The sequence below is a fragment of the Penicillium argentinense genome (assembly GCF_028826775.1).
Source record: "Penicillium argentinense strain IBT 30761 chromosome Unknown utg000002l_segment0_segment0, whole genome shotgun sequence".
Taxonomy (NCBI): domain Eukaryota; kingdom Fungi; phylum Ascomycota; class Eurotiomycetes; order Eurotiales; family Aspergillaceae; genus Penicillium; species Penicillium argentinense.
In genome coordinates this window covers 1,816,047-1,843,009 of record NW_026622661.1, presented here as the reverse complement: position 1 = coordinate 1,843,009, position 26,963 = coordinate 1,816,047, and the positions used below count along the sequence as shown (strand labels likewise).

At 50.1% G+C, this 26,963-nt stretch overlaps 10 protein-coding genes across 10 annotated transcripts; 6 read left to right on the top strand and 4 right to left on the bottom strand.

The window, feature by feature from the left end:
• Positions 1-1,506: 1,506 nt before the first annotated feature.
• Positions 1,507-1,843, bottom strand: N7532_001530 (uncharacterized protein; the record flags this gene model as incomplete). The annotated part of the gene is made up of 2 exons (XM_056614024.1): positions 1,507-1,758; positions 1,814-1,843. 2 exons carry the CDS (start codon positions 1,841-1,843, stop codon positions 1,507-1,509), a joined length of 282 nt encoding a protein of 93 aa, XP_056479065.1.
• Positions 1,844-3,242: 1,399 nt separating this feature from the next.
• N7532_001529 (uncharacterized protein) lies at positions 3,243-4,046 on the top strand (the record flags this gene model as incomplete). The annotated part of the gene is made up of 2 exons (XM_056614023.1): positions 3,243-3,345; positions 3,448-4,046. 2 exons carry the CDS (start codon positions 3,243-3,245, stop codon positions 4,044-4,046), a joined length of 702 nt encoding a protein of 233 aa, XP_056479064.1.
• Positions 4,047-4,790: 744 nt separating this feature from the next.
• On the top strand, positions 4,791-6,095 carry N7532_001528 (uncharacterized protein; the record flags this gene model as incomplete). Its single annotated transcript, XM_056614022.1, has 1 exon — positions 4,791-6,095. The coding sequence occupies one exon, from the start codon at positions 4,791-4,793 to the stop codon at positions 6,093-6,095; it is 1,305 nt and encodes a 434-aa protein (XP_056479063.1).
• A 2,809-nt stretch (positions 6,096-8,904) lies between these two features.
• N7532_001527 (ThiJ/PfpI family protein) lies at positions 8,905-9,717 on the top strand (the record flags this gene model as incomplete). Its single annotated transcript, XM_056614021.1, has 1 exon — positions 8,905-9,717. One exon carries the CDS (start codon positions 8,905-8,907, stop codon positions 9,715-9,717), a length of 813 nt encoding a protein of 270 aa, XP_056479062.1.
• A 546-nt stretch (positions 9,718-10,263) lies between these two features.
• N7532_001526 (GDP-mannose transporter) lies at positions 10,264-10,539 on the bottom strand (the record flags this gene model as incomplete). The annotated part of the gene is made up of 1 exon (XM_056614020.1): positions 10,264-10,539. The coding sequence occupies one exon, from the start codon at positions 10,537-10,539 to the stop codon at positions 10,264-10,266; it is 276 nt and encodes a 91-aa protein (XP_056479061.1).
• A 4,842-nt stretch (positions 10,540-15,381) lies between these two features.
• N7532_001525 (uncharacterized protein) lies at positions 15,382-15,819 on the top strand (the record flags this gene model as incomplete). The annotated part of the gene is made up of 1 exon (XM_056614019.1): positions 15,382-15,819. The coding sequence occupies one exon, from the start codon at positions 15,382-15,384 to the stop codon at positions 15,817-15,819; it is 438 nt and encodes a 145-aa protein (XP_056479060.1).
• Positions 15,820-16,332: 513 nt separating this feature from the next.
• Positions 16,333-18,198, top strand: N7532_001524 (uncharacterized protein; the record flags this gene model as incomplete). The annotated part of the gene is made up of 8 exons (XM_056614018.1): positions 16,333-16,415; positions 16,479-16,570; positions 16,639-16,707; positions 16,762-17,115; positions 17,540-17,632; positions 17,706-17,812; positions 17,888-17,970; positions 18,177-18,198. 8 exons carry the CDS (start codon positions 16,333-16,335, stop codon positions 18,196-18,198), a joined length of 903 nt encoding a protein of 300 aa, XP_056479059.1.
• A 470-nt stretch (positions 18,199-18,668) lies between these two features.
• On the top strand, positions 18,669-20,205 carry N7532_001523 (argininosuccinate lyase ARG4; the record flags this gene model as incomplete). Its single annotated transcript, XM_056614017.1, has 3 exons — positions 18,669-18,723; positions 18,812-19,642; positions 19,697-20,205. The coding sequence occupies 3 exons, from the start codon at positions 18,669-18,671 to the stop codon at positions 20,203-20,205; spliced, it is 1,395 nt and encodes a 464-aa protein (XP_056479058.1).
• A 382-nt stretch (positions 20,206-20,587) lies between these two features.
• On the bottom strand, positions 20,588-21,944 carry N7532_001522 (uncharacterized protein; the record flags this gene model as incomplete). The annotated part of the gene is made up of 2 exons (XM_056614016.1): positions 20,588-21,336; positions 21,395-21,944. 2 exons carry the CDS (start codon positions 21,942-21,944, stop codon positions 20,588-20,590), a joined length of 1,299 nt encoding a protein of 432 aa, XP_056479057.1.
• An 836-nt stretch (positions 21,945-22,780) lies between these two features.
• N7532_001521 (succinate dehydrogenase [ubiquinone] flavoprotein subunit) lies at positions 22,781-25,055 on the bottom strand (the record flags this gene model as incomplete). The annotated part of the gene is made up of 6 exons (XM_056614015.1): positions 22,781-23,000; positions 23,058-24,446; positions 24,512-24,675; positions 24,741-24,814; positions 24,891-24,945; positions 25,014-25,055. The coding sequence occupies 6 exons, from the start codon at positions 25,053-25,055 to the stop codon at positions 22,781-22,783; spliced, it is 1,944 nt and encodes a 647-aa protein (XP_056479056.1).
• Between the last annotated feature and the right edge of the window lie 1,908 nt (positions 25,056-26,963).

The following is a 26,963-nucleotide window of genomic DNA, read 5'->3' as shown; positions in this document are numbered from 1 at the left end:
ATGATAGTGCAGGATCTACTCACCTACCTAAACTACGTCAGGTGATATCCCATCCTATGTACTTACTTTTGCCATATATACACCCTGTAGTGAAGTACCGGACAAATGCAATACCACCCGACCCTCACGATGCAACGACAATTAAAGTGAGGCGTATGCATTTCAAATACCTTAAGACCATTAAGCCCGCTGGACGCTCTAGCTTGGTTACACAACATACAGTTAGCCGGATCTACCTAGCTGGAGATCCTGCTACGATGGAAACAATCTTGGAAGTCATGACATACATAGTGTAGCCTCTGAATCTCAAATACTTCCAAGGTTTGTCGGGCGCAACGCACTATTGATCTGCACGGGTCGGGCCTCTGCTCGGACCAGGGTGGTGTGTGCGGGATCCAAAGTACATATTGGTCATAGTGGCTTGCGACATGGATGTTGGGGATCGGACTGATCTCGATCGGTTATTGAGCGATTCATTTTTCCAATTTGTACTGCCTAGGTGTAGTAACTCGGACACATTAGGCCATAGTAAAGTATGTCGGGATCACCGAGTTCAACATTGCTCCCCAAGACCCCGGCGACGGGATTTGATCAAGGTTTACTGGGTGCGGAGGTAGTCGATCCTTAGCTGCTTGTGGCTAAGTGGCTAGTGGGGAAGTGAGGCACGAATCTCGTTTGTCCGGAGACGTTCGCTCTTGCGATGATCTGCAAGGGCGATGCGAGTCATTCCACTACCCTGAGTCGTTTACCCTAGGGTAGGGTAGAGTGCACTAAGGCGGGCGCGCTAGAGCGATTCGATTGCTTTTCGTCCCTGCTACCAGGTTATGCGGGCTGCTATGTTGCACGGGGTTCTCCACGGGGTTAGGCCTGCCTTGCCTTACCCAGGGTACACTAGGGTTGGCTGCAGGGGTTAGGCTAAGATTGACGTCGGTGTGATGGTGCTATGTAGGGGTGTGACTTTGAGGTGTAGGTTCCGTACGGTCGGCACGGTACCACACTACTTACAGGCAGTCTAGATTCCAAGCTGATTTTGTAGAGAAAAGGTAGTGTATGTTCAGAGTGTATGTATTGATCTGACTAAATAGAGTCCGTGTATATACTCAGTACAGCCGAAAATGTCCAAAGGTCTCTTAAGAGTAGTAGAGAACCATGCGAAACCCAAACGCCTTGCTCGTTGCTTGTACCATGAAAAGTAGGAAAAAAAAAATAAAATACAATATGACCACCAGGTCAAACATAGGAAAAAGCTCAGGTGCCCGCGCTGGGAGACCTGAATGTCGTGGTCGGATGTCGCTAAATCACGAAAAAGCCATGTACGCTAATATATGCAGAGAATCGAACAGGAGATAGATATTCGAGAAGGAAAGAAAGCCGTTCATGCGGTCGCGGCGGTTGCGGTGGTGGCTTCGGATCGTCGACGGGGTTTTAAATCGTCCCGGCTAAGAAGTCGCCGGAGTTGGGAGCGACGGAGTCGGAGCTTGGAGACGAGACGGCAGTGGAGGTGATCTAAAGCAGATTGTTAAACCAATGTCGAATAATAAATGGTGTGAAGACAGGCGTACCACTGCTGCGCCGGGGCAGGCACTCTTGGGTGGTGTAGGCGGCGGCCCAGTAACCGGTGTCGCGGTAGCCGGTGAAGGTGCAGGTGTTGGGGTCGTACTGCGGCTGCAGCGCCGTAACATGAGGGTAGAGCGTTGCCAACGGGTACAGCAGCTCGTCGGGTGGCGGGGAGCGCCTGTTGTCGAGCGACTCTCGGGACTGCCGATGAATGTATGTTAATTAGGATTCGATGGAAGGCTGTGTGGGCACATACGTAAAGCTCGTAGTTGGTCTTGTAGATCATGGTGGAATGCGGAGAGGACCGAGGTTATTTCAGGCGTAGCACGGTGCGTATGCGTATGCAACTACCTTTTGAAGGGTATGCAGGTTGGTCTTGGTATCTTGGATGTACTCGTCAAGCCTGATGCAGTTGAGTGTTGAGATGCAAGATGACCAGGGCTCTGCTCCATTTAAAGCGAGTTGGACTCAGGCGCAGGCAGGCAGAGGCACAGACCGACATTCAGCCGCGGGGCACGTCAATGCCGATTGATTTGCGTTTAGCGAGAGCCCCAGCGGAGTGGAGTAGGTTGGATCGATGACGACCAGGGAGCCGGGATGCTGGCGGTCGTGATTGGGGGGACGAGCGTTCGCGTCGCTGCGATCGATCGGCGTGGCCGACGACTGGGGCAATCGGCAATACGAGATTCGCTTGATCTGGTCAGCTTTAATCTATCCCCCCTAAGTGAGGTTAGGATAATATGATGTGCAAGGATAACCGACCAATAATGAGGTGAGGATGGTCATAATTATAGCCCTGTCTACAATAATATAACCCTTGTAATAATAACACCGTGGGAAGACCAGGGTCTTCCCTGCCGGCCATGCCGCTTCGGCTCGTTCTGCCCCCTTGCAGCCTCCACGTTATTCATTCTCATGTCACACCGATTATACTGTTGTCAAAATCAATACCAAGTACAAGGTAGCAATGCAAGAGATGCAACCGGATCGATAGATACCTACTGGACCCTAGACCTGCTCTCGGCTAGTAGTATGTAGGTACTAGTGGGATCATTCATCATGACGATCGCCGAATACATCCGCGACGCCTGGGTGGGTCGGTGTCAGGCATGTCACAGACCAGGGTAGAAGCCCTACTCATCCTGAAATATCCTGAAATCCTCAAGAGGCACAAGAGATTCGGAGATCGGAGGCAATCTGAGCACACTTCCAAATCATTCGCGAGAAGTGGGCCAACCCCGACTATTGGGCGCTAAGCAGGACGCTACCGGTGCTAGTGCCTGGGGAAAGAATCTGATGCATCTAGTTAGTTAACCGGTAGTAGAACTGGTGAGTCAGCACAATTGCTTTGTACAGCCACATCCCTATGCACGAGCCACTCGGTCTCGCCGTGGCTGTAGATGTGGCTTGAGATGTGGCTGGCGATAGATTCGTGCCGGGATCCACTCTGTCAGGGCCGAACTAGTCCGCCCTTGATCTTCACATCTTTTTGGCATCACACCCTTGGGGCCTTCGGGCTGCCCGGGGTGCCGGGTCTATAAGGGTTGGCTTCCCACCTTGCTTTCTCTCCAGCAATCAACACCAGTCTCCAACCTCCAGACTTGATCCCTCCCAAGTCATACTCCCTCATATACCCCGAGGCTACTACAACATCCTTCTAGCTGCTCCCCACATGACCTCCGACCATGTCACTGAGCATGCAGGGTTCCGGAAGAGAGTGCTGGGAAAACTCTCCGTGTATGGACCTGCGCGGTCGTTACTCAAACGAGCATCCCGCTTCAACCGTCGGTAGGTCTTGTCCTTCTTCAACTCAGTTCGAGTCCTTTCCCCTCAGCTACCCTGCGAGCTCCCGACCCAATGATCGTTTCTGAGACATTCCCCTTCCTCCAGGGCCCGTCGAGCGAGACGCTGAAAGCTCCTCGGACAGGCGCGAGCCCCACACCTGCGAGGGCATGATCTATCCCCAAGCCCAGTCCATCTTGCACGACGAGTTTGGGCGGGTCGACCCCACCGGCTGGTACCCGCACTACAAGACCTGCGTCCAGCACTTTGTCGAGATCGGCCAATTCACCTCGACCGTGCAGTCCATCGCGGCCTTTATCAACATTCGCCTGCCATGCCAACGACCCGACTCCAATGACGGGGCTGCTCCCTCACCCATGCCGTTCATCTCGCTCCGGCCGTATCTGCGCCGACTGATCATCACGGCCCAGGACTCGCCCATTGTCATGCAGGCGTTTTTCGGCAACGACTGGGAAGCCGGTGTCGGCTGTATCTATCGACAGGAGCGTATTAACTATCTCTTTACGGCGAAAAGTGGCGGATGGGCGCGCACCAAGGCTGCGTACGATATCTTGCCGGACGAGCAAACTCCCTTCCTGCGACCCCTCCGCGACCCCTCAGAGGATGAGATGCGGGCGGCTGATGACCGGTGGAGTGAATGGATGTTGATGGAGGACTGGCTCATTGGGCCGCGGAGTCCCTGGTAAAGGGGCGATCCACGGACCCAACGTAACCCATTGTAATGAGAAACGACTATTTCTTTCCTTTGTTTTGCGCTGTCACATTTTGTCTATTTCCTATGTTCTGCCATGATTGTCAATGGCTCAAAATCGTGGCGCTCGAGGCGTTCATTCTGGCGTTGTTGTGCCGGGTGAATCTAGGGTTAGTTACTCGGCGTTAAGTGATCTGCAATACCATCGTCATCCTCAACAAAGATCGTCATTCCTCCATTCTGCAATCTCGACCTCTAGGCTACCGTGTCTGAGGTACCCCCAACACACGGACACGCACTCTAGGGTCGTCAAGAACAACCCGACTGGATCGTGCCCAATGATCCCCCTAACCCGCACGCCAATGCATAGTTGACAGTGATCGCCGGCCGATCCCCTGTCAGAATCAATAGTGCGCACCGCCACAGGCCCTGGCCAGCGTGACAAATACTTGTGAGCTCGGTCAGTGGCCGTCGAAGCTATGACTTCATTAATCTATCTGCCCTACGCTAGTCCTCCCTGTCGCGACAGGCTGAGGTCAACGCGACTATATACCCGCTCGGGCTAGTTCTGTTAGTTCCCCCACAGTGACTCACCAGCCAAGACACGTCAACCTGTCACTTCACTCCACTCCTTGGATAAAACTAGCATCTTCGCAGACGGTAGCTCACCCGATCACCAGGAACCACGCAGGATCCTCGTGACAGCCCGAACCAGGTAGTCGGGTCAGCATCAGCCAGCATGTCGGGAACAATAGATACTTCACACGCCACGCAAAAGGTCTACGAACACGATGGAAGCATTCTCCCGCATCTAGCAAGGCATCTGCCATACTCGATCTCGCTCCTCCGACGCGTCCAGCACGGCCTCGCGCACCCCACGCCTACCGCCAAGATCCTGGCGACGTTCCCTCCCAGTTGTGGTCCCCCTGACAACAGTCATCCGTGGCTGGCTGCGCGAGTGGATCTCTTTCGCGGCCGCGAGACCCAGATGATCGTCTATTCTAGTCTGGAGGCGGGTAACACGTCAAACTTGATCATCCCTGTCACCAGCTCTGGTGGCTCAAGCGGAACCCCGACAATGGGCGCGAATGCGATTCAGAGTGGTACCGAGATCAATCTAAATGATCACAGCAACTCTCAGCCCGAATACATCGTGTCCACATTCAACAATCTCCCGGACTCAACGCAGGATCTCGTCCGTGAGCAATTAGTCGCGCTACTCAGCTACGTGAAGAAATATCTCCTCCCAACATACCTCGCTTCGCTCCCAGCAGGAGGAGCTGAAAAAAAGGAGGCCAAAACAGGCGTCGAACTAATCCCCGCCCCATCCCCTCAAGCCTTCCTAATCGGCTCCCTCCACACAGCCCTCTTCTCCCTCCTCCAAAACACCGGCGCAAATGTCTTCAGTGCGTCCAAGGCCGCCGCCGACGGATCATCGTCGGACCCGGTGACAAGGCTGCGGGTGCACCGCTTCGACGATCCACCCTACTACAAATTTTTCTTTCGTCGGTCGGATTTTGCCTGGCCTGAGGCTGGATCGGGCTTACCCGCCGGGTATCGGTTTCTGGATCGGTGCGGAAGAAGGGGGGTGCTGGAGTCCCAGCTTGATCTTGTGCAGAGTCGGACGCACATTCCGAGATCTAGGGAGCAGTTGCGGTTGATGCCCGGTGTTGCGATTTATTGCGATAGCCCCTTGCAAGGGAAGGGAAGTGAAAATAGGGATGGGGATGAGATGCCCATTGCATGGGCTTTCCTGGGTCTCGACGGGGCGTTGGCGACGCTTCATGTTGAACCCGAGCATCGGGGGAAGGGACTTGCGCTTGCGTTGTCGAAGGAGGCGATGAGGAGGGGATTGGATGAGGAGGGTGTTTTTGGGGCGCGCTCTGGGGACTGGATACACCAGCCCGAGTTGCGGGATGCTGTTGCTGGTTGGGTGCATACGGAGGTTGCGCAGTATAATGTTGCGAGTAAGAGGGTTATGCAGAAGATTGGCGGGGAGGTTTTGAGTACGGTTATGTGGACTGTTATTGAGGTTTTGGATTAGTGTTCCAAGGTTCGTAGAGATATATTGGGTTTTAGAATGGTTGTTTTAGCGTAGTTAGCTGCTAGAACGTGATTGTACGTTTTTGATAATGATTATCTGATCGGTGTCTTTATTGACACTCTTTTGGCAGTGGTCATTCTACATTGTTTGATGCACTTCCAAGGTTAGTGTGAGACGGACACAGTGTGACCAGTCGTGGTGGAAATAGGTCATTTTGATAGACCGACTGAACAGGTGCTACCCCTGTGTCGATGTAGTGCTAATCCGCGCTATCCACATATATATTCATTTGCGCGGTCACACTGTTTACAGTTTTGGATTCACCAAATATTCTCATCTCACTCTCACTCGAGACTTTTCCCGATTGCAAACTGAATAAAATCACGCCACAAAGATCATGCTATGTAATACGACGCTTTCTTACCGTCAATACACACCTGGGTGATGCTTTTGTCCGATTAAAGTTGGCCTTGATGCAAACATGAAGAGACCAAATAAAGTCGCCGACATAATCGGCCGTGTTGATGGCAGATGCAGATCGTCTGACGTACCCTATTCGACATTTCATGTTGCCCCTAAATCGAGTTCTGGCTGTCGAGACCTGAGAGTCGCTATTAGCGCGCTATTATCGGGCAGTTGGCGACGTTGTGTGTCTAGAGACATCCAAGGCGAGGGCTTTGGTATTGCAGCACCACGTAAATCACCCTAGCGCGTGTTTAAAGAACGCATTCACCATTCGATTCGCCAAGATGGCGACCGCGAACAGGAACATTGGTGGTTTTGTCGACGTCAAAAGAGAGCCTTGAAATGATGCTCGACCTTTTGACGCTATTCCTGCTCTAACGCTTGACACAACTCGAACTCAATTCCCTACCGGACCCATTCAATTTCAATTTCTTGATGCCAGTCCGACTCAACCTCTTAGGCCTGTTCATGCTCAATTTCATGGTGCTGCTCAAGATCGAATTCAATCTCTAAGATCAAATCAATCCCAAATCCCAATCCCAACCTCCTGGGGCTGCTCAATTTCAGCCGTCTGATGCCGTTCATGCTCAACCGCTTGGTGCTATTCACCCTTCACCCTCTGGTGCTGTCCATGCACAGGAACAGCCCTTAAAACTCAGACCCCAAACCAATCTTTCACGAATCACATAACCAATATTTGATTGCCTGGTGAGACACGGTTCTCAGACTTGCTTGATTCTGAGAGATTGCCCCCTCCCATGACATTACGTCTCTTTGACAGGTCAATGCTTGTATACAGAAAATGGATGAAAGAAGTAACCTCCACTCTGCTCGATTACAGATTGGAAGCACTGATCGACAACAAGGAGTTGCTATCGATTGACGATGGCTCTGAGATTTCCTAAAAGTGGTTCCGACTTTTGATCTACATTGGGAAATGGCTCCTTAACGCCTTTGACGACGTGGAATTGCTCAATGATATCGAAGCGACCGATAAAAATTGTGTACTTGCAGATGAGACGATGGCAGCGATCCGCTCTGATGTCTCGCGCAAAGATGCATTTGACAATCTATTTGACTATGAATCGTTCTACGAGCTCAACGAGGCAGACTATGAATTCTTCTTGTTGTTCACCGATAAACTTAGGAGTTCATATAAAGCCTTGGAGGAAACAAAATCCAACCAAAGCCATTTTTTGTTGCATTGAAGCTCCTCCATAATGCTGGAAACCCCGATCCTAGCTTGAATATGACTTCCTTGAGCTCGTTACTACAATAAAGATCAACCCGGACACATTCACCGAGACTGATCTAGAGGACTTGATTCTGCTCGTCGAAAGGCGCCTCCTCGAATGAGGGAGGGAGCGTGGTTATCTATCTGTGGAGCTGACGAAGACAATAGAAATGGAACCCGGGCCTTTTGTCGTGGAAGACACGATGCACAGCCCTAGGGCAAGGGAGCAAGGGATCGGCCGATCCCACTTCGCCGGACGTCTTCATTTATCCTCAGGGGGTTTGGCACTCCAGACTGCCTCAGAGTCTATGAAAGTAGGGTATCATTCCACTCAGACCCTTCCTTCCGCATATCTCCATCTTCATACGCTCCACCTCATTTCTCTTCATCTCGAATAGCTCCACCTCAGCTTGCTTTGAGCTGAATCCTCACATATCTTCAAATCACCTTCATTCACTACTTCGCATCTTCTCACATACTTCCGAATCACCCCCAATCATCACAGTCACATCGAAGGTATCGGATGAAATGAAAAGGTTAGATGAATTTGAAGAGATGAGGTGAGATTTAGGAGATCCTATCACCAGTCACCTTGTTGATTTTATTCGTAGTCAACAGAATACTCAGCTTCCTGTCAATCTACCCCGTATGCTGATACCTCACTGCGGACATGGGGTCCGAGGTCAAAAGGCGGGGTCACAGTGTCTTCAAGTGATATTGAACTCTATTTTCACCAGTGTAGTAATACCTCAGGTAAGATCGACAACTGTGCTACACAAAACAGCATGGGGAGAGTCCCATTTAAAATATTTTGCCCCATATAGTTTGGTCGCGTGAAAGAAATTGCATCTGATGCATGCTGTGTCACAGTACATACGAGGCAAACATATCCCAGTTGCCTCGCAAATTACCCCACTCCGCCTTCCTCATGCCCTAATATTATTGTCAAGAAGAGTATCGGGTAGTTATAAAAACCACCAAATAACATTTCCCAGAGTTCCGACCGACAATATCAAGCTCACAAATCTCAAAAGCCACTCGCATATTACTGTTGCATTAAGCTCATCAATAAGCAAAGCAGGAGCACCTTGGCTTGGCAATCAAATCATAATGTCAAAGTCCAACACCCTCAAAGTCCTTCTCCTCCCCTTTCCTTCATTCGACACACTTGACCTCTACGCCCCTATAGAAGTCCTCGGCAAAGGCGCTGCAACGGGTGGCCTCAATATCATCTTTGAGATAGCTACCGTTCAACAACCAACTCTATCCGCGGAGAAAATCCCCGTCTACCCAACTCGAACGATTACTGAAGCGCTGAGGAACATCGACGAATACGAAATTGTTATTCAGCCCGGAGCCGGGATTCCAGAGATAGAGAAGTATCTCGGAGATCTGCGGACCAATGGCTTGCATCTCGAACTGCTGAAGTGTTTTTCCGAGTTAAAGACACCGTCGCCGCGAGGCTGTCAGCGCGTTCTAATGTCAATTTGCACTGGGGCGTTGATAGTCGGATACTCGGGCGCGTTCAGTCATCTCACCGTCACGACGCATTACGAGGGGCTGGATAAATTGATCCAGTTTTGTGAGTTGAGAGGAAGAGGAACGACAGTCGTACCTGACATTCGGGGTTCCCTTACCAATGGGGAGTTTCCTGTTGATGGAAAAGTATCGGAAATCGAACAGCGGGCATGGGATGGGTATAAGCTCGGCCAAAAACAGAACAAGCGCTGGGTTGATGCAGGATGCAATGAATCTGGGGTCCGGGTGATTAGTTCCGGAGGTATTAGTTGTGGGATTGATGCGTCATTGTTTCTTGTGAGTGAGTTAGAGAAGTGGGAGGAGAATGGACAATGCAGGAAGTTAGGGATTGAGCAGGCACATCTAGGGGCCAGGATTATGGAGTATGCCTGGCGGTGGGCTTAAATCCTGTCCTGTTCAGACAGGTCAATGATTTCTAAACCGTATTTTCGGGTCATATTCCTCTCTCTTTATTCGGGCTATATTGTTGACACTTTGAAATGGTGGTTGTGGGAGGCGTCCAATGCTCTACTGTCAGTTTCGTGCGACTATCAGTGCATTCTCCGTTTATCCTCTATAGCGATTGTCTTCCAGGTCACGCGGTAGAGTGTGGCCATACATAGCACAGACTCTCGACAGCGTCTAGTCCTTTCGGCGCAGCGGCTGGAAAGCCGACGAAAATCCCAAATTGCGGCGATGGTGACCCTCCATCACTGTTGTTCGAATCACCCATATCGTTCATCGGTGACCAACTGGTCTTTTCGAGCGCATTATGTGATCATGCTATTATATGTACAGAAAAATTGTGGGGATATATGGGTAAATATTTGTTAAGTCCTGCCAAGGACTCCTTACCTCCCACAGCTTCGAGTTCTTCTGGTCACTCTCGAGCAACCTATCTGGTATCGACTTATTGGCTATATACAGACTTCTGGCTCTGAGAGCTGGCGCTCAAGGTTGATTAGGAGATGGGGAGGTCCTGCTGGACTGTTTCTTCTGCTTCATCTTGCCATAACCGTAGATCAGGCTGCTGAAGAATTTCGGGAGAATAGCCGAGATGCTACTGAACGTGACGGGAGCATCAAAGAACACGATGCCGCTAATGGCAAGCGGGAGCTTGTTGAGGTAACCGACGAACAAGTACGTAGTCGGAGTCTTGCGAATGCGCCAAGCAGACGAGTACGAGATGAGGATGGCGCCTAGGCCAGAATAGAGCATGCCAACCATGAGGTTGTTGCGACCATTCGGAAAATTTTATAGCCAAGTTAGCTGAGGACCAGTCCTCGGCGGCCAGGGAGCAGATTATCATGATAGGGAGGGCAATGAGGCTCGGTGGGGGGTCGGGTGAGGATGCCTGGGGCAGTGACCCTTGCCCGGTCCGTAGCTTGGTACACTAGTCTGTACGTGGCAAGTCATGAGGAACCTTGGAAGTGCGTTCGATACTGAAGGTCACGTTTCTTTAGGGGCCCAATGCCGGCCAAGGCCGGTAACGTGAGTTTTATGTGATCTTACCCTAATTATTGAAGAGTGGAACGCTCGATGGCACACACGCCGAGACGTGCGGGTCGATTAAGCAGATAAACCAATACAAAATACACGCGTAGCAACCAGGAAATAGCGAGAATCCCAAATGTAGGGGTCAGGTCGGGGTGGTGTAAGAAGGAGTAATCTAGAACTAGCTATCCGGCCACCGTATACTGCCGGCTATGTCACATAGGTTGGATGGCACCCATGTAGTATGGGGGGAGGGGGTCTCCCCACTACACTATCTACCTAGGTGGTATTAAACTGCCGGGAACTCGGTGGTACTACGAATAACGTGATCAATAGGGACTTGAAGCGCTCGTAAGGAAGAAAGAATTTATAAAGAAAGACGATTATTTCTAGATCGAGCGTCAAGCAACCACGACGGTGGCTCACCACTAGTACTTTAGGGCATATTTTAGTAGATGTTGCGGTCTTATGCTAGTGCTATAGTAGTTGAGACCCGGTGGATATAGTGCTCGTAAGGCCTTCCTTAATGGTTATACGCTAAACAACAGTCTCTACCTAATCCTCTGTCTCTAACGTTTCGCAAAATTTTGAACGGAACCCTTTTAGTCTTAGAAGTCTTTAAAGGGTGAGTGAGAACAGGGCAGAGTCCCTTCCTGTCTCTATAATCTGCCTTTGCTCAATATATATCTGTCGTATTTTCTTGTAGAGGAGTAAATATAAAGGGTAGTTGCCACCCAGGCCTTGAATTGCTCTAACTCAGTATTTGCGATCTTTATAGTCCTTGGGAATGAACATTCGAGTTTTGAACCTCTTAAAGCATAGTATTTCTGGATATATGTCAGTCTTCTGAATCTAGGCTAGTTACTGCGGCTATTTTCACTAGGCTCAAGTAGCTCTAGAATAACGTATTGTTAGTAGTTGTTAGAAGTTAACACGGTTCAACACCTAAATTATAAGGCTGCGATCAGATTCACCTTAACTATCAATTGGCTAGGACTCGAGATTCATCCCCGGGATGAGAGCAAAATGGAATTTCTCCATTCTTATGAGCGATCTGTCATATACCCCGCTTTACCCCGCTTTCTTCTTCACCGTGCTTGCTTAGTATGTTTCTATTTCGGTCTACATTTACGAGAATCATCCTACAGGCAGACACACAGACAGTTCTCTCTCTATCTATCTTTTCTCATACACTTATCATTTATCTCATTTGGGGTCCAGCACATGACTAATCGAAGTCATATGTGAAGGGCTAAAGCGAGACTTAAATTCAATCTGACTAGGCCACAAACTGTGTACGAAAGCTTAGAGGAGAGAAGGAGCGGAACAAGCAAATCAACAATAGAAGCGGACAGGGCGGTGGCAGAACGGGAGTGGGCTATATGGCAAGGCAGTATTGGACCTGCTTCCGTCTCTCTTCTCTTTGCTTCTGTCTCGCTTGCAGAGAAGGAGTTCTATAATCTGGGGATCTGTTGTCGGCCATCGACTTGTTGGAAAGAGAAGTAACAGCTTGAGACGACTATGTCAGGTCCCGACGGTGCTTGATGAAGGAGACGGTCTATTTGCGAAGTATATGACAGTAGCACGGCTAAACAAAGCATTTATACGCAGGGGCAGGACAAGCACCCGATAAGCAGAGGGTCTACAGTTCATAGCTGAATAAATGCTAGCAAATGAATGTCTACCAGGTCCCGTCCCATAGGGGGCAACGCGAGAACCCACGGCCCAATAGGCCCCAGAGCGTGTATCCTTTTCAACGTTGTGAAGCCCCCATACTCTCCACTGGTGACCCATCGGCAGAATAAAAATTGGAGCTCATTTAATTAAAATTTTAACTGGTCAAGTACCTCAGTAGTTTGGCTAGGAGAGCTCTTCTCTGTTTGTTTATTTGCATCGAGTGAACTATTGTTTGTGCACCTCCCCTTGGAATCTTCACTGCGTCCTTGGAGAGGAGATAGCCAAGACCACACAGTAGTAGAAGCTACGGTGAATCTATTTCCCGAGATCAACTTCGACCAGGATCAGTTCAAGCCACCAAAAAAGCAAAGATGAGAGAGCTAAGAGAGAAACGGAAAGAAGTTGGGACAGAGGAAAAGTTTAGTCGAGGGTCCACGCCAGCGTTTCTGGGGTGTTCAGGGCGTTCGGGTGAACGGGCCTGAAGGGACTGAAGAATAAGGCAGCAAGGGCAGTCGTCCCAGCAGCTAATGACAAAAAAGTCAAGCAAAAACATACAACAGCAGGGATTCGCATGTGGTCACCCACCATACTACTAACCTGCCGGCGTGTGGCTTAAGTACGGCTGAGCGGACGGGAAGCCCTGTTCTCCACACCCTATGGTCGTATGTACTAGAACCGTCGTTGATCAGGAAAGTAAAGTACAATTTACCAATCATAATCTACATTCGATCAGCATCAGGAAGATGGCTGATTGCGTACAATGACGATCGGTACGTTCCTCAGGGACTCATCGCCCGCCCAGCCGCCCATGCATCACTCTTTAAGCATTAAATATATAAAAAGCATTAAGTAAAGCATTAAGTAAAGCATTAAGTAGCTTCAATAGGCCAACCAGCGTCCATACATACACTGCTACCCTTACTTTCCCTCCAATACCTGAGACTTCCAGACTCTCGAGGTTCACCACGCCTCCCGCTGTGGGTGTCTTCCAGTTCGCCCAAGCATCCATCACGGGTAAACCGAGTAAAAATACATCACTCTAATTGATCGAGATCTACCCCAAACCCTCAGAGCGAGAAAGCCAGTTGACTCACGGCTCACTGTTCAACAACACGCGCATTTATCCCCGCCGGCCGTAGAAACAGCCGTTTGGCAGTCTCTTACCCCATCGTAGTGACTTTGACCTTAGATTATACTATTGACCTCGCTCTGGAAGCCGGATAATCCTGAGCTTCTCGCCCACAACCTGAGGTTTGCGTTTCATTTATTGACCTGACTGAAGAATATACTCTGAATTGTCAAGCCTTTACCTGAATAGTTATGTGAAAATGTCTTTGGCTCGTGTGAAAGATCGATCGTTTTTATAGCAGAAAAACATGTATATTTTCGTTCCCTTGCTCATATGATGTTGAATCATGAATGTGGAACTCAGGTATGCTATGTAACACTGCAAATATACCTCTAAGATAAAAGTGAATGTGCGCGCAATCTGCACTGGAGAATGTCTTGTTCATTACAGAAATAATTTTTCCGACATACACAGAAGTCCATCGAGAAGAAAGGCAAAGTCGTTCCTTATTCACATTTGCCACAGGCCCGGTTCTTGCAGCAGTACCCGGCACAGCAGCGAATAGTGGCATAGTCGCAGTACTGTCCATCGCTCTGGCAACGCTTCTGAAGCTGCCCGAAAACATCACGAGTGTCGACTTCGGCGGCGGGGGCTGCCTCTGCTTCGGCAGCAGGCTGGGGTACAGCAGCCACAAGAGCAGCTGAAGCGACGAGGAGGGCGAGGATGGAGAAACGCCTACGAGAATAAGTCAGCATAAATCATATTAAAGCCACACTGGTGCAGTGTATGTATTGAAGCCATTTTCGGAGATTTTGCATAAATGGTAGAAAATCTGGTGGAAGTTTGTAGAAGACTTGATTACACTAGTGTAGTGTCTTGAAGGCTTTTTGTGATTGTGAATAAAATTTTATTCCAGGGGAGAGAAGAGGACATATATATAGTAAAATCTTCAAGGCATCGACACTTGTGAACTAGTCCCTCGGCCATAAAAGATAAGGAGGCGTCCAAAATCAGGTCCCCTAGGGTGGAGCATGATGTAATATCAACATGACCTCTATTCACGACGGTCACTCCTTCGGTCAAAGGATCGGTAAGCCGAAACAATATCACTGGGAATATTGTAGATCGTTAATTATTATCAGGAAGGTTCTCTTGATATCGGATGCCGGGGCGACCAGCCAAGAATTAGGATGAAACTTTTCCTTCAAGTAGTAAACCAAGCCAAGCCTGTATAGTTTGATCATACTAGCAAATATTTCCAATTCTTCCCCCTTTGATACAACACCTATGGGCTCTTTAGCTAAATATGATCTGTTTACACCTCACAATTTGTAATGACTATAAATATCTGGTCGTTGTTTGTATCACAAAAAGGAACGAAGAAATTGCATGGAACGAAGAAATTGCATCCATGTAATACACCCAAATTGGCAAATATACAGTAGACCACTATTGTTCTCCACATATACACTGCCATATCAGTAAGTCAGCCTCACTGCTTTCTTTAGCTGAGACGACTGGTTGCTAGAAACCAGATGAAGTAATGGTGATGGGTGATCAATCTACTTTAAAAGGATAAACGCAGCAGAAATATGGAGACGGGCAACATATGCATAAAGGATACTAACTTAACCCGCCGAAGACCTAACCGCGTTAGGTAACCAATCGTCGCCTGCGACCTGATCGTCATGTTCGCAGAGACCAAAAAAGATAGCAAAAACAAATAATCGCTCATATTGGCGTGTGCTGACAGGTAGAGCTGCGGTTTGTATGGCCAAAGCCTAGTCTTCGAGAGAAGAATGCATTCGCAACGAACAGGTGGCGATCAAATGCCTCGCTTGATCCTTAAGGGGTCTCACAATTTTGGAGTTGCCATTGACACGCCCAACGGCCTCACCATTCCGGTTGTGAAAGACGTTCAAAAGCGATCCTTGGTGTCGATCGCACAAGAAATTCACCGCTTGTCTCTTCTCGCCAAGGAGGGTGCCTTGAAGCCTCATCATTTTACGGGTGCTAATTTCACCGTCAGCAATTTTGGAAGCATCGGTGGCAATGTCGTCAGCCCCACCATCGTGCACTCCACGGCTGGGATCGTTGCAATCGGCAAGATCGAAGACGTGCCGGCGCTCGTGAAAGATGCCGAGGGTGTTCCGCGCATTGAAACTCGTCGAAAGGCCACTCTGAGCTGGAGCGCAGATCACCGGGTCCTTGACAGGGCAACGGTGGCAAGACGCGCTCGTCTCGTCAACGCAATCTGGAGGAGATGAACGGGGCCGGTGTTGCGGTGCTCTAGATTGCTCTGTTTTCACTACACCATGCTCCTGTGACCATCCCTTTGCGATGGTTTCTTTCCCCTTCCTTCTTTTCCCACTAGAGCTAGCTGAGTCAATATACTTTGCTTGTCATTCGTATTATTTAGATAATATCATGACTCTGTAAATTTCTGGAATCCAACGCAGTCTTACGCTATCATCTGTTTACGAACGTCTCATGTACACCCTTTTTTTGCAGCCGAGTGTAGTAATCCAGCTTTGTGAATGCCAATAACAAGCCTCCTTAGAATCGGAGGATATCTTCGGAGACTAGAGTAATGCAATATGACATTTTTGTCAGAGAAAATTTTCTGCTGGATTGGCGTTGATTATTGTCGGCCGAGAGATATGAGGCTCCCTTGGGACTGGACCCTCCACGGCAAGGGCCGCGGGGCGCTAAGCGCTATAGTCAAATTGAAGCGGAGGGGTTGCCAGATACGATCCTATTCGGGCTTGTTGCTGGTCAATATGCTCGATAAGACTGGTCTGAGCGGCCTTAAGAGTGCGCCGCTCGTGGCGGCTATCACGACGGTTTGTTCTGCGTCTTTTTTGTATGTTCTTCATTTCGGCGCAAGCCTACGCCAGTCGTTTGTTGTGCTGACATGCATTCACAGACTCTTCGGCTACGATCAAGGCGTCATGTCGGGCGTCGTCATCTCGAAATACTGGCTGGACGAGGTAGGCAATCCGAGCATCGTGATGACAGGTACGATAACAGCATTATATGATGTCGGTGGTGTGTTCGGGGCTATAACTACCGCATTCACTGTCGAGCGACTGGGTCGCAAGCGGCAACCACCGAGCTAGTTATGATGATTGTTGGCAGGATCATCACGGGAATGGGTATGGTCCGCAGAAATATGAGCAGGTGGAATCCAACTGATACTTTTGCTGCAGGATTCGGCTTCCTAACCTCCGAAGCCCCAGTTTACCAAAGCGAAATCTGCCTGCCCAGCCAACGAGGCGAGCATCTATCATGCCAACGGACAATGATGTTATTCGGCCTAATGCTGGCTTACTGGATCAACTACGCATTCTATTTCCACGCGGGGGCAATACAGTGGCGATTCCCGCTTCTTTTCCAGGCTGTTTTCGCTCTCTACTTTCTATTCATTAAACCTTTCTTACCTGATACGCCTCGCTGGCTGATGCTTCACGAACCCACGCCTAACAGAGGAACGACTGTGCTCGCTAAGATGCGCAATAAGTCCGAAGACGACGTCGTTGTGCAAAAGGAGAGATCGGAATTCTGTCAGCGATCAATATTGAGGCGGAGGGGGAGGGGAATTGGAAATCTTTGTTCATGGATGGGGGATGCGCCGCTAATAAGCGGTTTTTCCTTGCGCTTGGGATTCAATTCATGCAACAGCTTTCCGGTAAGACCTGCGACTAATACCTTCAATCCACGAAGCTCGATGTTACCCAGGTATCAATATCGTCAGCTACTATGCCCCAACACTCTTTCAGTATAGCCTGGGGATGGACCAAGAGGAATCTTTATTCGTCGGCTGCTTCCTTCAAGTGTGGTATATCATCGCCTCTTTCCTGACGGTATGACCTATACCCTGTCCCCTGCCTATCTAATCCTTATCTAACATATCCCGTTTCCAATACAGTGTTACATGGTCGACTCGGTCGGCAGAAGACGTCTCTTCATCATAATGGCAATCGCTAGTCTGCGAAGCCATCGCCGTCGCTATCGATTACAAACCCTCCGGTATCGCAGCGGGATTCTTCGTCTTCGCATTCGAAGCCTGTTTCACGTGGGGTGGGTTGCATTCCTTTTTATCTTATACTCAGCTAGTTATGTGGACACACGCTAACATCACATCACATTCCAGGCTGGATGGCCACGGTCTGGGTGTATCCCGCGGAGATTCTTCCGCTAAAGATACGATCCAAGGGCGCGGCGCTAGCGGCGGCGGCGGATTTCCTCGGGAATTTCTTGGTAAAATTGACCCAGAACTACTCACTCAAGACCCGGTCGAGATTCCTAATACTGATTGATTGATGTGATTTCTAGTTCGTCGAATTCACACCACCCGCCCTCCAGAACATCGGGTACAAGTCATACGTCATTTTCGCGGTGTTTAATATCGTCGCTGCGTCTATTGTTTGGTGTTCTATCCTGAGACATCTTATCTCAATCTTGAGTCTGTTGATCTGCTGTTTCTCGATGATGGAGAGCGGGATTGAGAGATCGAAGCTAAATAGAATTTGAGCCATCGAGACAGACATGAAGAGGCCTGATTATGGAGATGCATTGTGCCCACAGTGTCAGGAGGAAAACGGTCATGTTGCTGGCTTTGCAGCGCCGATGAGCCTGTCTGGTGAGCTATTCGCACAAAGATGCCGGTGCACGACCTCGAAGTGAATGATGGACGAATGCAGTTCCAGTCGATCAGGAATACTCGCATTTGAATCATCTCCTATAATTAAATATCATTAGCGCGAATATTTTTTGGATTTTTCCTTTTTTAATGCACTTGACCAGTTTCGTCTGAATTTATCTCACCTTAATATGATCGCTATCTACATGGTTCCTTTAAATTATCTTGATAGAGTGTCGCAACTGTTCGATCTTTATCTCAGCAATTTTTAACACTATTTCTCAGTGAAATCTCATATTAATCCCTCTCTTTCAATAGTTCGGATAGATGACTGCGTTCCCACTGACGATCTTGCCCAACGCGGACTAGTGGCCCGAGTATCGGCGAGGCCAATGATTCACGCCGCCCTCCGCCCTCCGCCATTTCGTCTCCCACTTCTTCCAATTCCCAGCCATTGACTATACATCCGCCATAATGAGCAATCCCAAGGGCGTCGCCGAGAACATGCTGTGGGGAGGTCGTTTTACCGGTAAGTTGGCGCCCGCAAACTCCCACCAATTCTCCCCCTCCTCCCCCCATCCGCACCTTGACTCATGGCTCATAAAAAATAATTCCAGAGGGCATCGACCCTCTCATGATGCAGTACAACATGTCTCTGCCCTACGACCGTGTCCTCTGGAAGCAGGACATCGCTGGATCCATTGCCTTCGCCCGCGCCAACATGAACAACGGCATCCTGACCCCACAAGAGTTCGCCGAGATCGAGCGCGGTTTCCAGCAGATCGCACAGGAATGGAGCACCAACACCTTCGAGGCCAAGGAGAATGATGAGGATATTCACACAGCCAACGAGCGCCGTCTCAGCGAGATCATTGGCAAGGAAATTGGCGGGAAGCTGCACACCGGCCGCTCGCGCAATGAGCAGGTCGCTACCGACATGCGCCTGTGGCTGCGCGACGAACTGCGCAAGCTCGACTCCCACCTGTGCGATCTCATCAAGGTCTCTGTTGCCCGTGCCGAGAAAGAAATCGAGATTCTCATGCCTGGTTACACCCATCTCCAGAAAGCCCAGCCCGTCCGCTGGTCCCACTGGATCCTGTCGCACGCCACTGCCTTCGCCAGTGAGCTCCAGCGTCTGCGCGAGGTCATTGCCCGCGTGAACCGCAGCCCCCTTGGCTGTGGTGCCCTGGCTGGTAACCCCTTCCACATCGACCGTCATGCTATGGCCAAGGAGCTCGGCTTCGACGATCTGCTGTACAACTCCATGAACACTGTCGGTGACCGTGACTTCGCTATGGAGACCATGCAATGGGGTAGCTCTTTCATGCTCAAGATTTCCCGCTGGGCCGAGGACTTGATCATCTACAGCAGTCTGGAGTTTGGCTTCGTCCGTCTGTCTGATGCCTATTCTACTGGTTCCTCTCTGATGCCCCAGAAGAAGAACGCCGGTGAGTACAATCCCATTCTTATTCACTAAAATTCTACTGATTCAGCTTCTTTAGATTCCCTTGAGCTTCTCCGCGGTAAGTCCGGCCGTGCTTTTGGTCAAATGGCCGGCCTGATGTGCACCATCAAGGGTCTGCCCACCACCTACAACAAGGATCTGCAGGAGAGCATTGAGCCCCTGCTCGACCACATCAAGACTGTCAGCGACAGCATCCAGATCGCCACCGGTGTTCTGTCTACTCTGACCACCATTCCCGAGAAGATGACCGCCGCCCTGGCTCCCGAGATGCTGGCCACCGAGTTTGCCGACTACCTCGTCCGCAAGGGTGTTCCCTTCCGTGAGGGCCACCACGTCTCTGGCCGTGTTGTTGCCCTTGCCGAGAACACTGGCATTCCCATGGACAAGCTCACCATGGAGCAGCTCAAGACTGTTGACGCCCGTTTCGGAGATGATGTCCAGGAGTGCCTTGATTATGAGCGTGCTGTCGAGCTGAAGGATGCTGTTGGCGGTACCAGCAAGCGGGCTGTTTTGGAGCAGACTGCTGTCCTGAAGAAGCTGCTATAAATATCTCACGAAGGGATTTAAAATAAGGATTGATGGAATTAACAGTATAAGTACATTATGAAAAAGATTAGCATCGCGGGATATTTCGGTTAGACAAAATGGTATCAGCGAAGATCTGATGACTTCTTAAAACACTTCACCTCTCAATTAATTCGAGTATCTAGACAAAGGAAATAACCAGATCGGATCCCCATCACGTTTTCAACCTCACCAATGCGAGAGAATGACACACACCACCTGGCGCAGACCAACTAGACCGGCTTCATATACACCTTCTTCAACCCCGGATCACCCTCGTTGCTCTGAAAGAACCTACCAGACTCATAAGTCGGCAAAATATCACTAACAGTGAAAAGCGGTTCATCTCTTCCGCCAAAACATCCTAAGTAGATGTAGACCGCGATATAGGAATTCCCGCACGTGGACTCTCAGAAGCAGGCATCCTATACCCCACAGTAGAGCCGGAAATACGCTCAGACAACTCAATATCCCTACTGAAATCCATAAAGCTCATAACGTGATCTCCCTGATATCCCTCTCCAGCCCCCTTCCCCTTCGACCGGAGCTCATCAACGCTCGAAATCAGGTCCAGGTTCGCGCCTAGCACAATCCCATCCTCCGTGACGACTTTTTGTGCCGTTTGTCTCGCTATCAGATCGTTGCCAGAATCGCCGTATCGGAACCTATTCGGGCTGTCTGGGAATACCGAAGCTGATGAACCAAAGGGATACGAGCCGGAAGTGTGGTATCTATGGTGCGAGGCTCTCTGCTGTCGTCTTGTGTGTTGTTGATTGATCATTTCCGACTGCGAGTGCGTTGCTAGTTCAACTCTTTGACGGCGGAATCCTGTATCTGAGAGCTCTGGGACGTAGCCCGCTGCTCGTGGAGTGAGGGTGGGCGCAGAGCATATCGTTGGTCGGTCGACGAGTATTCTTATAGGGGGTGTAATTGGTGGTCCTGACTTTGTTGATGTTGCGGAGTTTGTTAGATATCTCGAGGAAAATGTCATAGAAGATACGGTTGAGCCGAGACTCTGCTCGTTTGCGGGGATTTTGTCTAGGCTGGAGATTGCCGTGGTTGCGTTTGAGCCGGTTGTCGATGAGAGCAAGTTTTGAAGGCTTCGAGAAGTGCCTGTGTCTTTGTTAATCGGGTTTTGTGATTTGAGAAGGGATTTGGACTCGATGCTTACCGGTGAGAGGTTGGCTCTCGTCTGCTGCTGAAGGGAGTTGCTTTGTTGCAGTCGTGGGTTCTCGATATTTCAGTGACGCCGTGGATACAGAACGGTGTAGGTGGAAATTGATTTCTTTCCCTCGTCTCTTGCGCCGCAAACAGAGGCAAAGTAGCAAGGCGAGAATGACTGCAGCTGCCGCCCCGCCCACGACGCCGCCTATTATACCCGTATGTCTGGAGATTTTAGATGGGGTGCTGACTGCGGTGGATGTAGCAATAATTGTGGACGTTGCCGACAATGTACTTGTCGGGATTTCTGTGCTTGTGGTTGCAGATGAGGTCGTTGAAGCTATCTCCGAGGCAGATTTAGTAGCGGATGTGGTTTTTCTAGGCGTGATTGTGAGAGTAGTGCTAGATGTCGACTTAGACTTAGTCGATTTATTATCATCGGAACAGATCCCATCAGCGCAAGGGTCGATAGAGCAGCATCCCGAATAGGCGCCTGCAGAACAGACATACCACTGCTTTCCAGATGAACAGCTGGTATCTGCCTGAGGAGCCAGCTCCATGGCGAAGAGGACTTTTGCGAAAAGAAACGATCTTCCACGAATGCCAAGATAACCCGATCATGAACACAAAGTGGAGCGCTAGATGATCACTGAAAATGGCATAAGAGGAAGGGAAACTCGAGATCCAGAGACATTGAACTCGGCCATCGTGTGAGAGATATCACAATGCACTAAAACCGAGTAGGTCTTTGACTGTTTGAACAAAGAAAACAGTTCTTTGTCCCACAGCGAGGAAAGAAGGTTTCCAGCAGCATCACTAGCTGCAACAGAAGAATTCGTGTTCGAGTACAGTCTTATTTTCCGATGCTGACTCGACAGGACCGAGGTGCTATTGCCGCACCTAATACAACAACGCCGCTGGTTAGACCTTAGCGTTGCTGTCGATACTGCCAGTATTTGCGAGTTGAGAAGACAACAGGGGCCATGTCTTTGTTGCCAAGGGATACTGGGATGTCGCCCGGCATAGACAACAAAGAGAACCTCGGCGAGGTCTACAAACAAATACCTGTGACATCTACGAAAGAACCATTTTAACAAAAAGGAAAATCCAGTGATATGAGACAACTGAGAAAAAAAACTCTCAGTACACCAACTCTTCGCCTGTCAGATAAAAGAAAAAAAATATGGCTATACAGTATGGTAAGTAACACAAGTCAAATAGAAAACATGCTCTTTTCGTGGTGGACTCCAATCGACGCCACGAGCTGCTTTCACCCCGATATTAGGCCAAGGCCAGAGGTGGTGTATTGCTCAGTTGGTATCGGAAACAAATCCGTGGTATTTCTCCAGCAAGCAACCTCAAATCGTTTACATTCCTCTCCCAGAAATAAGCGAGCTTAATAGGTACGCTTGAATGGGGGAACAGGCTTGCACTCGCTCTCGTCCAGAGTACCAGCCTCGACAGCACGGTAGCCGAGCTCGACCTCACCGTGGGGCTTCTTCTGCCAGGTGAGGGTGTGCTTCATCCAGTTCTCGTCATCACGGTCGGGGAAGTCCTCACGGGCGTGAGCACCACGAGACTCCTTACGGTTGGAGGCGGCCAGGGCGGTTTGGGAACTGTCAGAGAGTTAGTTTTTGATATAATGTCAAGAAGCATGAGAAAGGAAGACATACGCGCAAGTCAGCAGGTTACGGAGCTCAAGAGTCTCAACAAGGTCCGAGTTCCAGATCATGGAACGGTCCTTGGTGCCGACCTGGTCGTACCATGTGTCGATCTCGTTGACACGCTTGACACCCTCGTCCAAGCTCTCCTGGGTACGGAAGACGGAGACATCAGACTGCATAGCCTTCTGCATGGCGAGACGGATGTCGTTGGTGGACTTGGGACCATCGGCGTTGCGGACGAAGTCGAGGTCCTTGATGGACTGGGCACCAGCGTCGGAGGACAGCTCCTTGTGGGGCTTGTTGGGGGTAGAGATCTCGCGGACACGATGGGAAACGGCACGGCCGAAGACGATCAGATCGAGCAGGGAGTTGGCACCCAGACGGTTAGCACCGTGGACGGAGACGGAGGCGGCCTCACCGCAGGCGAACAGACCAGGGACAACCTTATCCTTGCCCTGCTCATCAACGGTCAGGACCTCACCAGTGTACTTAGTGGGGATACCACCCATGTTGTAGTGGACGGTGGGCAGGACGGGGATGGGCTGCTTGGTGACATCGACACCGGCGAAAATGGAAGCGGTCTCGGAGATACCGGGCAGACGCTCGTGGAGCAGCTCAGCGGGCAAGTGGCTCAGCTGCAGGTAGATGTGGTCCTTCTCGGGACCGACACCGCGGCCCTCGCGGATCTCAAGGGTCATGGAACGAGACACAACGTCACGGGAGGCCAGATCCTTGGCAGTAGGGGCGTAACGCTCCATGAAACGCTCACCCTCGGAGTTGAGCAGGTAACCACCCTCACCACGGGAACCCTCGGTAATCAGGCAACCGGCGCCGTAGATACCGGTAGGGTGGAACTGGACGAACTCCAGATCCTGGTTGGGCAGACCGGCACGGGCAGCCATGGCCATACCGTCACCAGTGCAAGTGTGGGCGGAGGTGCAGGAGAAGTAGGCACGTCCGTAACCACCGGTGGCCAGGACGGTGTGGTGAGCCTTGAAGCGGTGCAGGGTACCATCCTCCTGGTTGTAGGCAATAATACCACGGCATTCACCGTCCTCCATCAGAAGATCGAGAGCGAAGTACTCGATGAAGTAATTGGTGTTGTGGCGAAGAGACTGTCCGTAGAGAGTGTGCAGCAGGGCGTGACCGGTACGGTCAGCAGCAGCGCAGCAACGGTAGGCCTGGCCACCCTTGCCGAATTCCTTGGACTGACCACCGAAGGCACGCTGGTAAATGCGGCCATCCTCAGTACGGGAGAAGGGGCAACCATAGCCCTCGAGCTCGCGAACGGAGGCGGGAGCCTCGCGAGTCATGTAGTGAATCGCATCTTGGTCACCGAGCCAATCCGAACCCTTGACGGTATCGTACATGTGCCATCTCCAGTCGTCCTCGTGCATGCTGTAAAGACCCAGTTAATTCTGGCTCGGCGCATCGTTAGTTGCGGGTGTTGGGAATTGACGTACTTTCCGAGAGCAGCATTGATACCACCCTGGGCAGCGACGGTGTGAGATCGAGTAGGGAAAAGCTTAGAAACACAAGCAGTGTTGAAGCCAGCCTCGGCCAGACCGAAGGCGGCTCGCAGACCGGCGCCGCCAGCACCGACAACCACGGCATCGTACTCGTGATCCTGTTCGCGGTCAGATTTCTCTTCAATTGCAACGTATTCGAAATGCGGCGGCGATGTCGGCTTACAATGATCGGGTACTTCTCAGCGAGATAGCTGGTGTTCTCCTTGGCGCGAAGAGGTCCGTTGCCAAATATCCGGGCTAATGGGTGAGGAAAAAAGATGTCAGTGGTGACGAACGACGCGACGGAAGTCGTCGGACGGATAGCAATGCATACCAGCGGGGCGCGAGGAGGAGAAAAGACGTCTCTGATCCCTCAAAATACGGGAAACCTGCAGCAAGACAGAGTTAGTGGACTGTCGCGCACTCGGGCCGAAAATGATGGGCCGGATAGACACACCTTGGAGGCGGGAGCGAGGCTCCGCAGGCTCAGGGAGCTCATGATGGCGGGTCAGAAGAGAAGCGATCTCCAATTACCCTAACGAGGAAGAGACACCGGAGGACGGTGGGAATCAGCTGGAGAGCGGAGAGGTTGGAATGGGGGAACTCCTTCCTGAATACTGTTCGGGTTCACGGTTGGCAGTTTCGCGCTGACTAACCCGGTTGATGCCCCCCAGCTGCCGAGCAGTCGGACCGAGGCCAATCATCGTGCGCGGAATGGTCAGGGTGCCGCCCAGTCCTGCCCCTGCACGTGATGCGTTTTTCGTTTTGCCGGCTGTCGGAAGAGGTCGGGCACGGCCATAGCCGGTCAATATGCGACAGGAAGCTGAGATATTCAAGTCATATTCCCAAAATTTTCGTGAGCTAACTTCTAGGAGTACTTAAAACCCTATCACAGTGTCATATATACGGGTTTAGGTGGTGTCCACAGCTCCCAGTTTGCAAAGAGCTCTCACACATTGGGAAATGCGATGGATCCTATTGTTGGCCTGAGGCTCCGGCCACCGAAAGCCCAGTGCCTCGGATCATGATTAAACAGCCTTGGCACGGACCTTAACTCCATGCGACAATGTATAGACTGGTTTAAGTTAAAATGTAGTTTCAAGTTTGATAAAGCAACCGTCGAACCTGAAAAAGTTCGATTACATTAATAAAGTTTAAATCAAACTATTTGAGACGTTCCAAAATTTTAATCTGATTATGGAAAAATGTAAAAGCTTAATGGCAACAGAAGCACATCATATCGTGGGATGATAACTGAAATATTATACAAAAATAAGCAAACAACAATCGAAAAAGAGTACAAGCTTAATCACATAATATTGACTATTTCCTTTGATCATCGACCAGCAAAGGACAGTTTATTTCGTCAAATATGGCTTCGAGAGCAGCTGCTGTTTCTTCACTCGACTCTTTGGAGTAAATGAGGATGAAACATATCTGCTTATGAAGGCGGATCTTGTCCTTACGACCACATAGCTTCTCGCAAATGGGCTCGGGCATTTGTATCGATTTGGAGCGATATGAGTAGACTTGATATGTCAGACGAGGCACACTTCGCGGGAAAAGCTACCTGTGTATGGTCAGTTTTTTCCAGTGGCATCTCAGTGGAGCCAGAGGAATACTTCGAAGTACAGCAATTATTTCGTTAGAAATGAGACACCATAGTGCATTATAGAGACACTCGACTTCTCAATGGTGCTTTCTTTAAATCACTGACAAAGGTTTGATGGTTCTTTTGGGAGGACATCGGTAGGAATCTGAGAAGGCGCCAGAGGAAAGAGGCCCAATAGAATGGCCGAGGGTCGAGCCCTTATATGTGGTCCTTGGATATGAAGACGTGCGATTGTTTGTACATCGCTAACACGAAGTGTCAATCTCATCAAGGAAGGAGAAGTCAGCAGCATTGAAATTTTGGAGCAGGTTCTCAAACTCATACGTGGGTTGAGATGGCGACGTGATGGTCAAGCTCGATGTGGAGGATGAGGGAGGAAGGCATTGTCCAAGTGGTGCTGTATCAGCACCCAACTTTACCCTTTCAGGTACAGTATGTTGATGTGGCTCTCTCTCTCGACGGGTTCATCTGGAACTTGATCGAGACTGGCAGACCATAGATCAAACCAATCTGAACCATAGCCAATGCTCCGCGGTGGTTGAGACACTATGTGGCTTTTGCTGAAGATGACAAGTTCCGTTGGGAATAGATTGATGATGTAGAGTAAAACTAAAGCTTTTGATAAGAAACAGCTGCGAGATACCCCTTTTTAACTTCAGAAAAGCTCCCCGCATTTGGTAGCCATCAGTATGATTGCCAGTGTATCTGAGGCTGGCGTGAGAAGCAGGAGGCTCCTCCCGCATTTCCCCCATTGGACGGGCGCTTGAATATTAACATTGGGGCTTTCGCACAGCA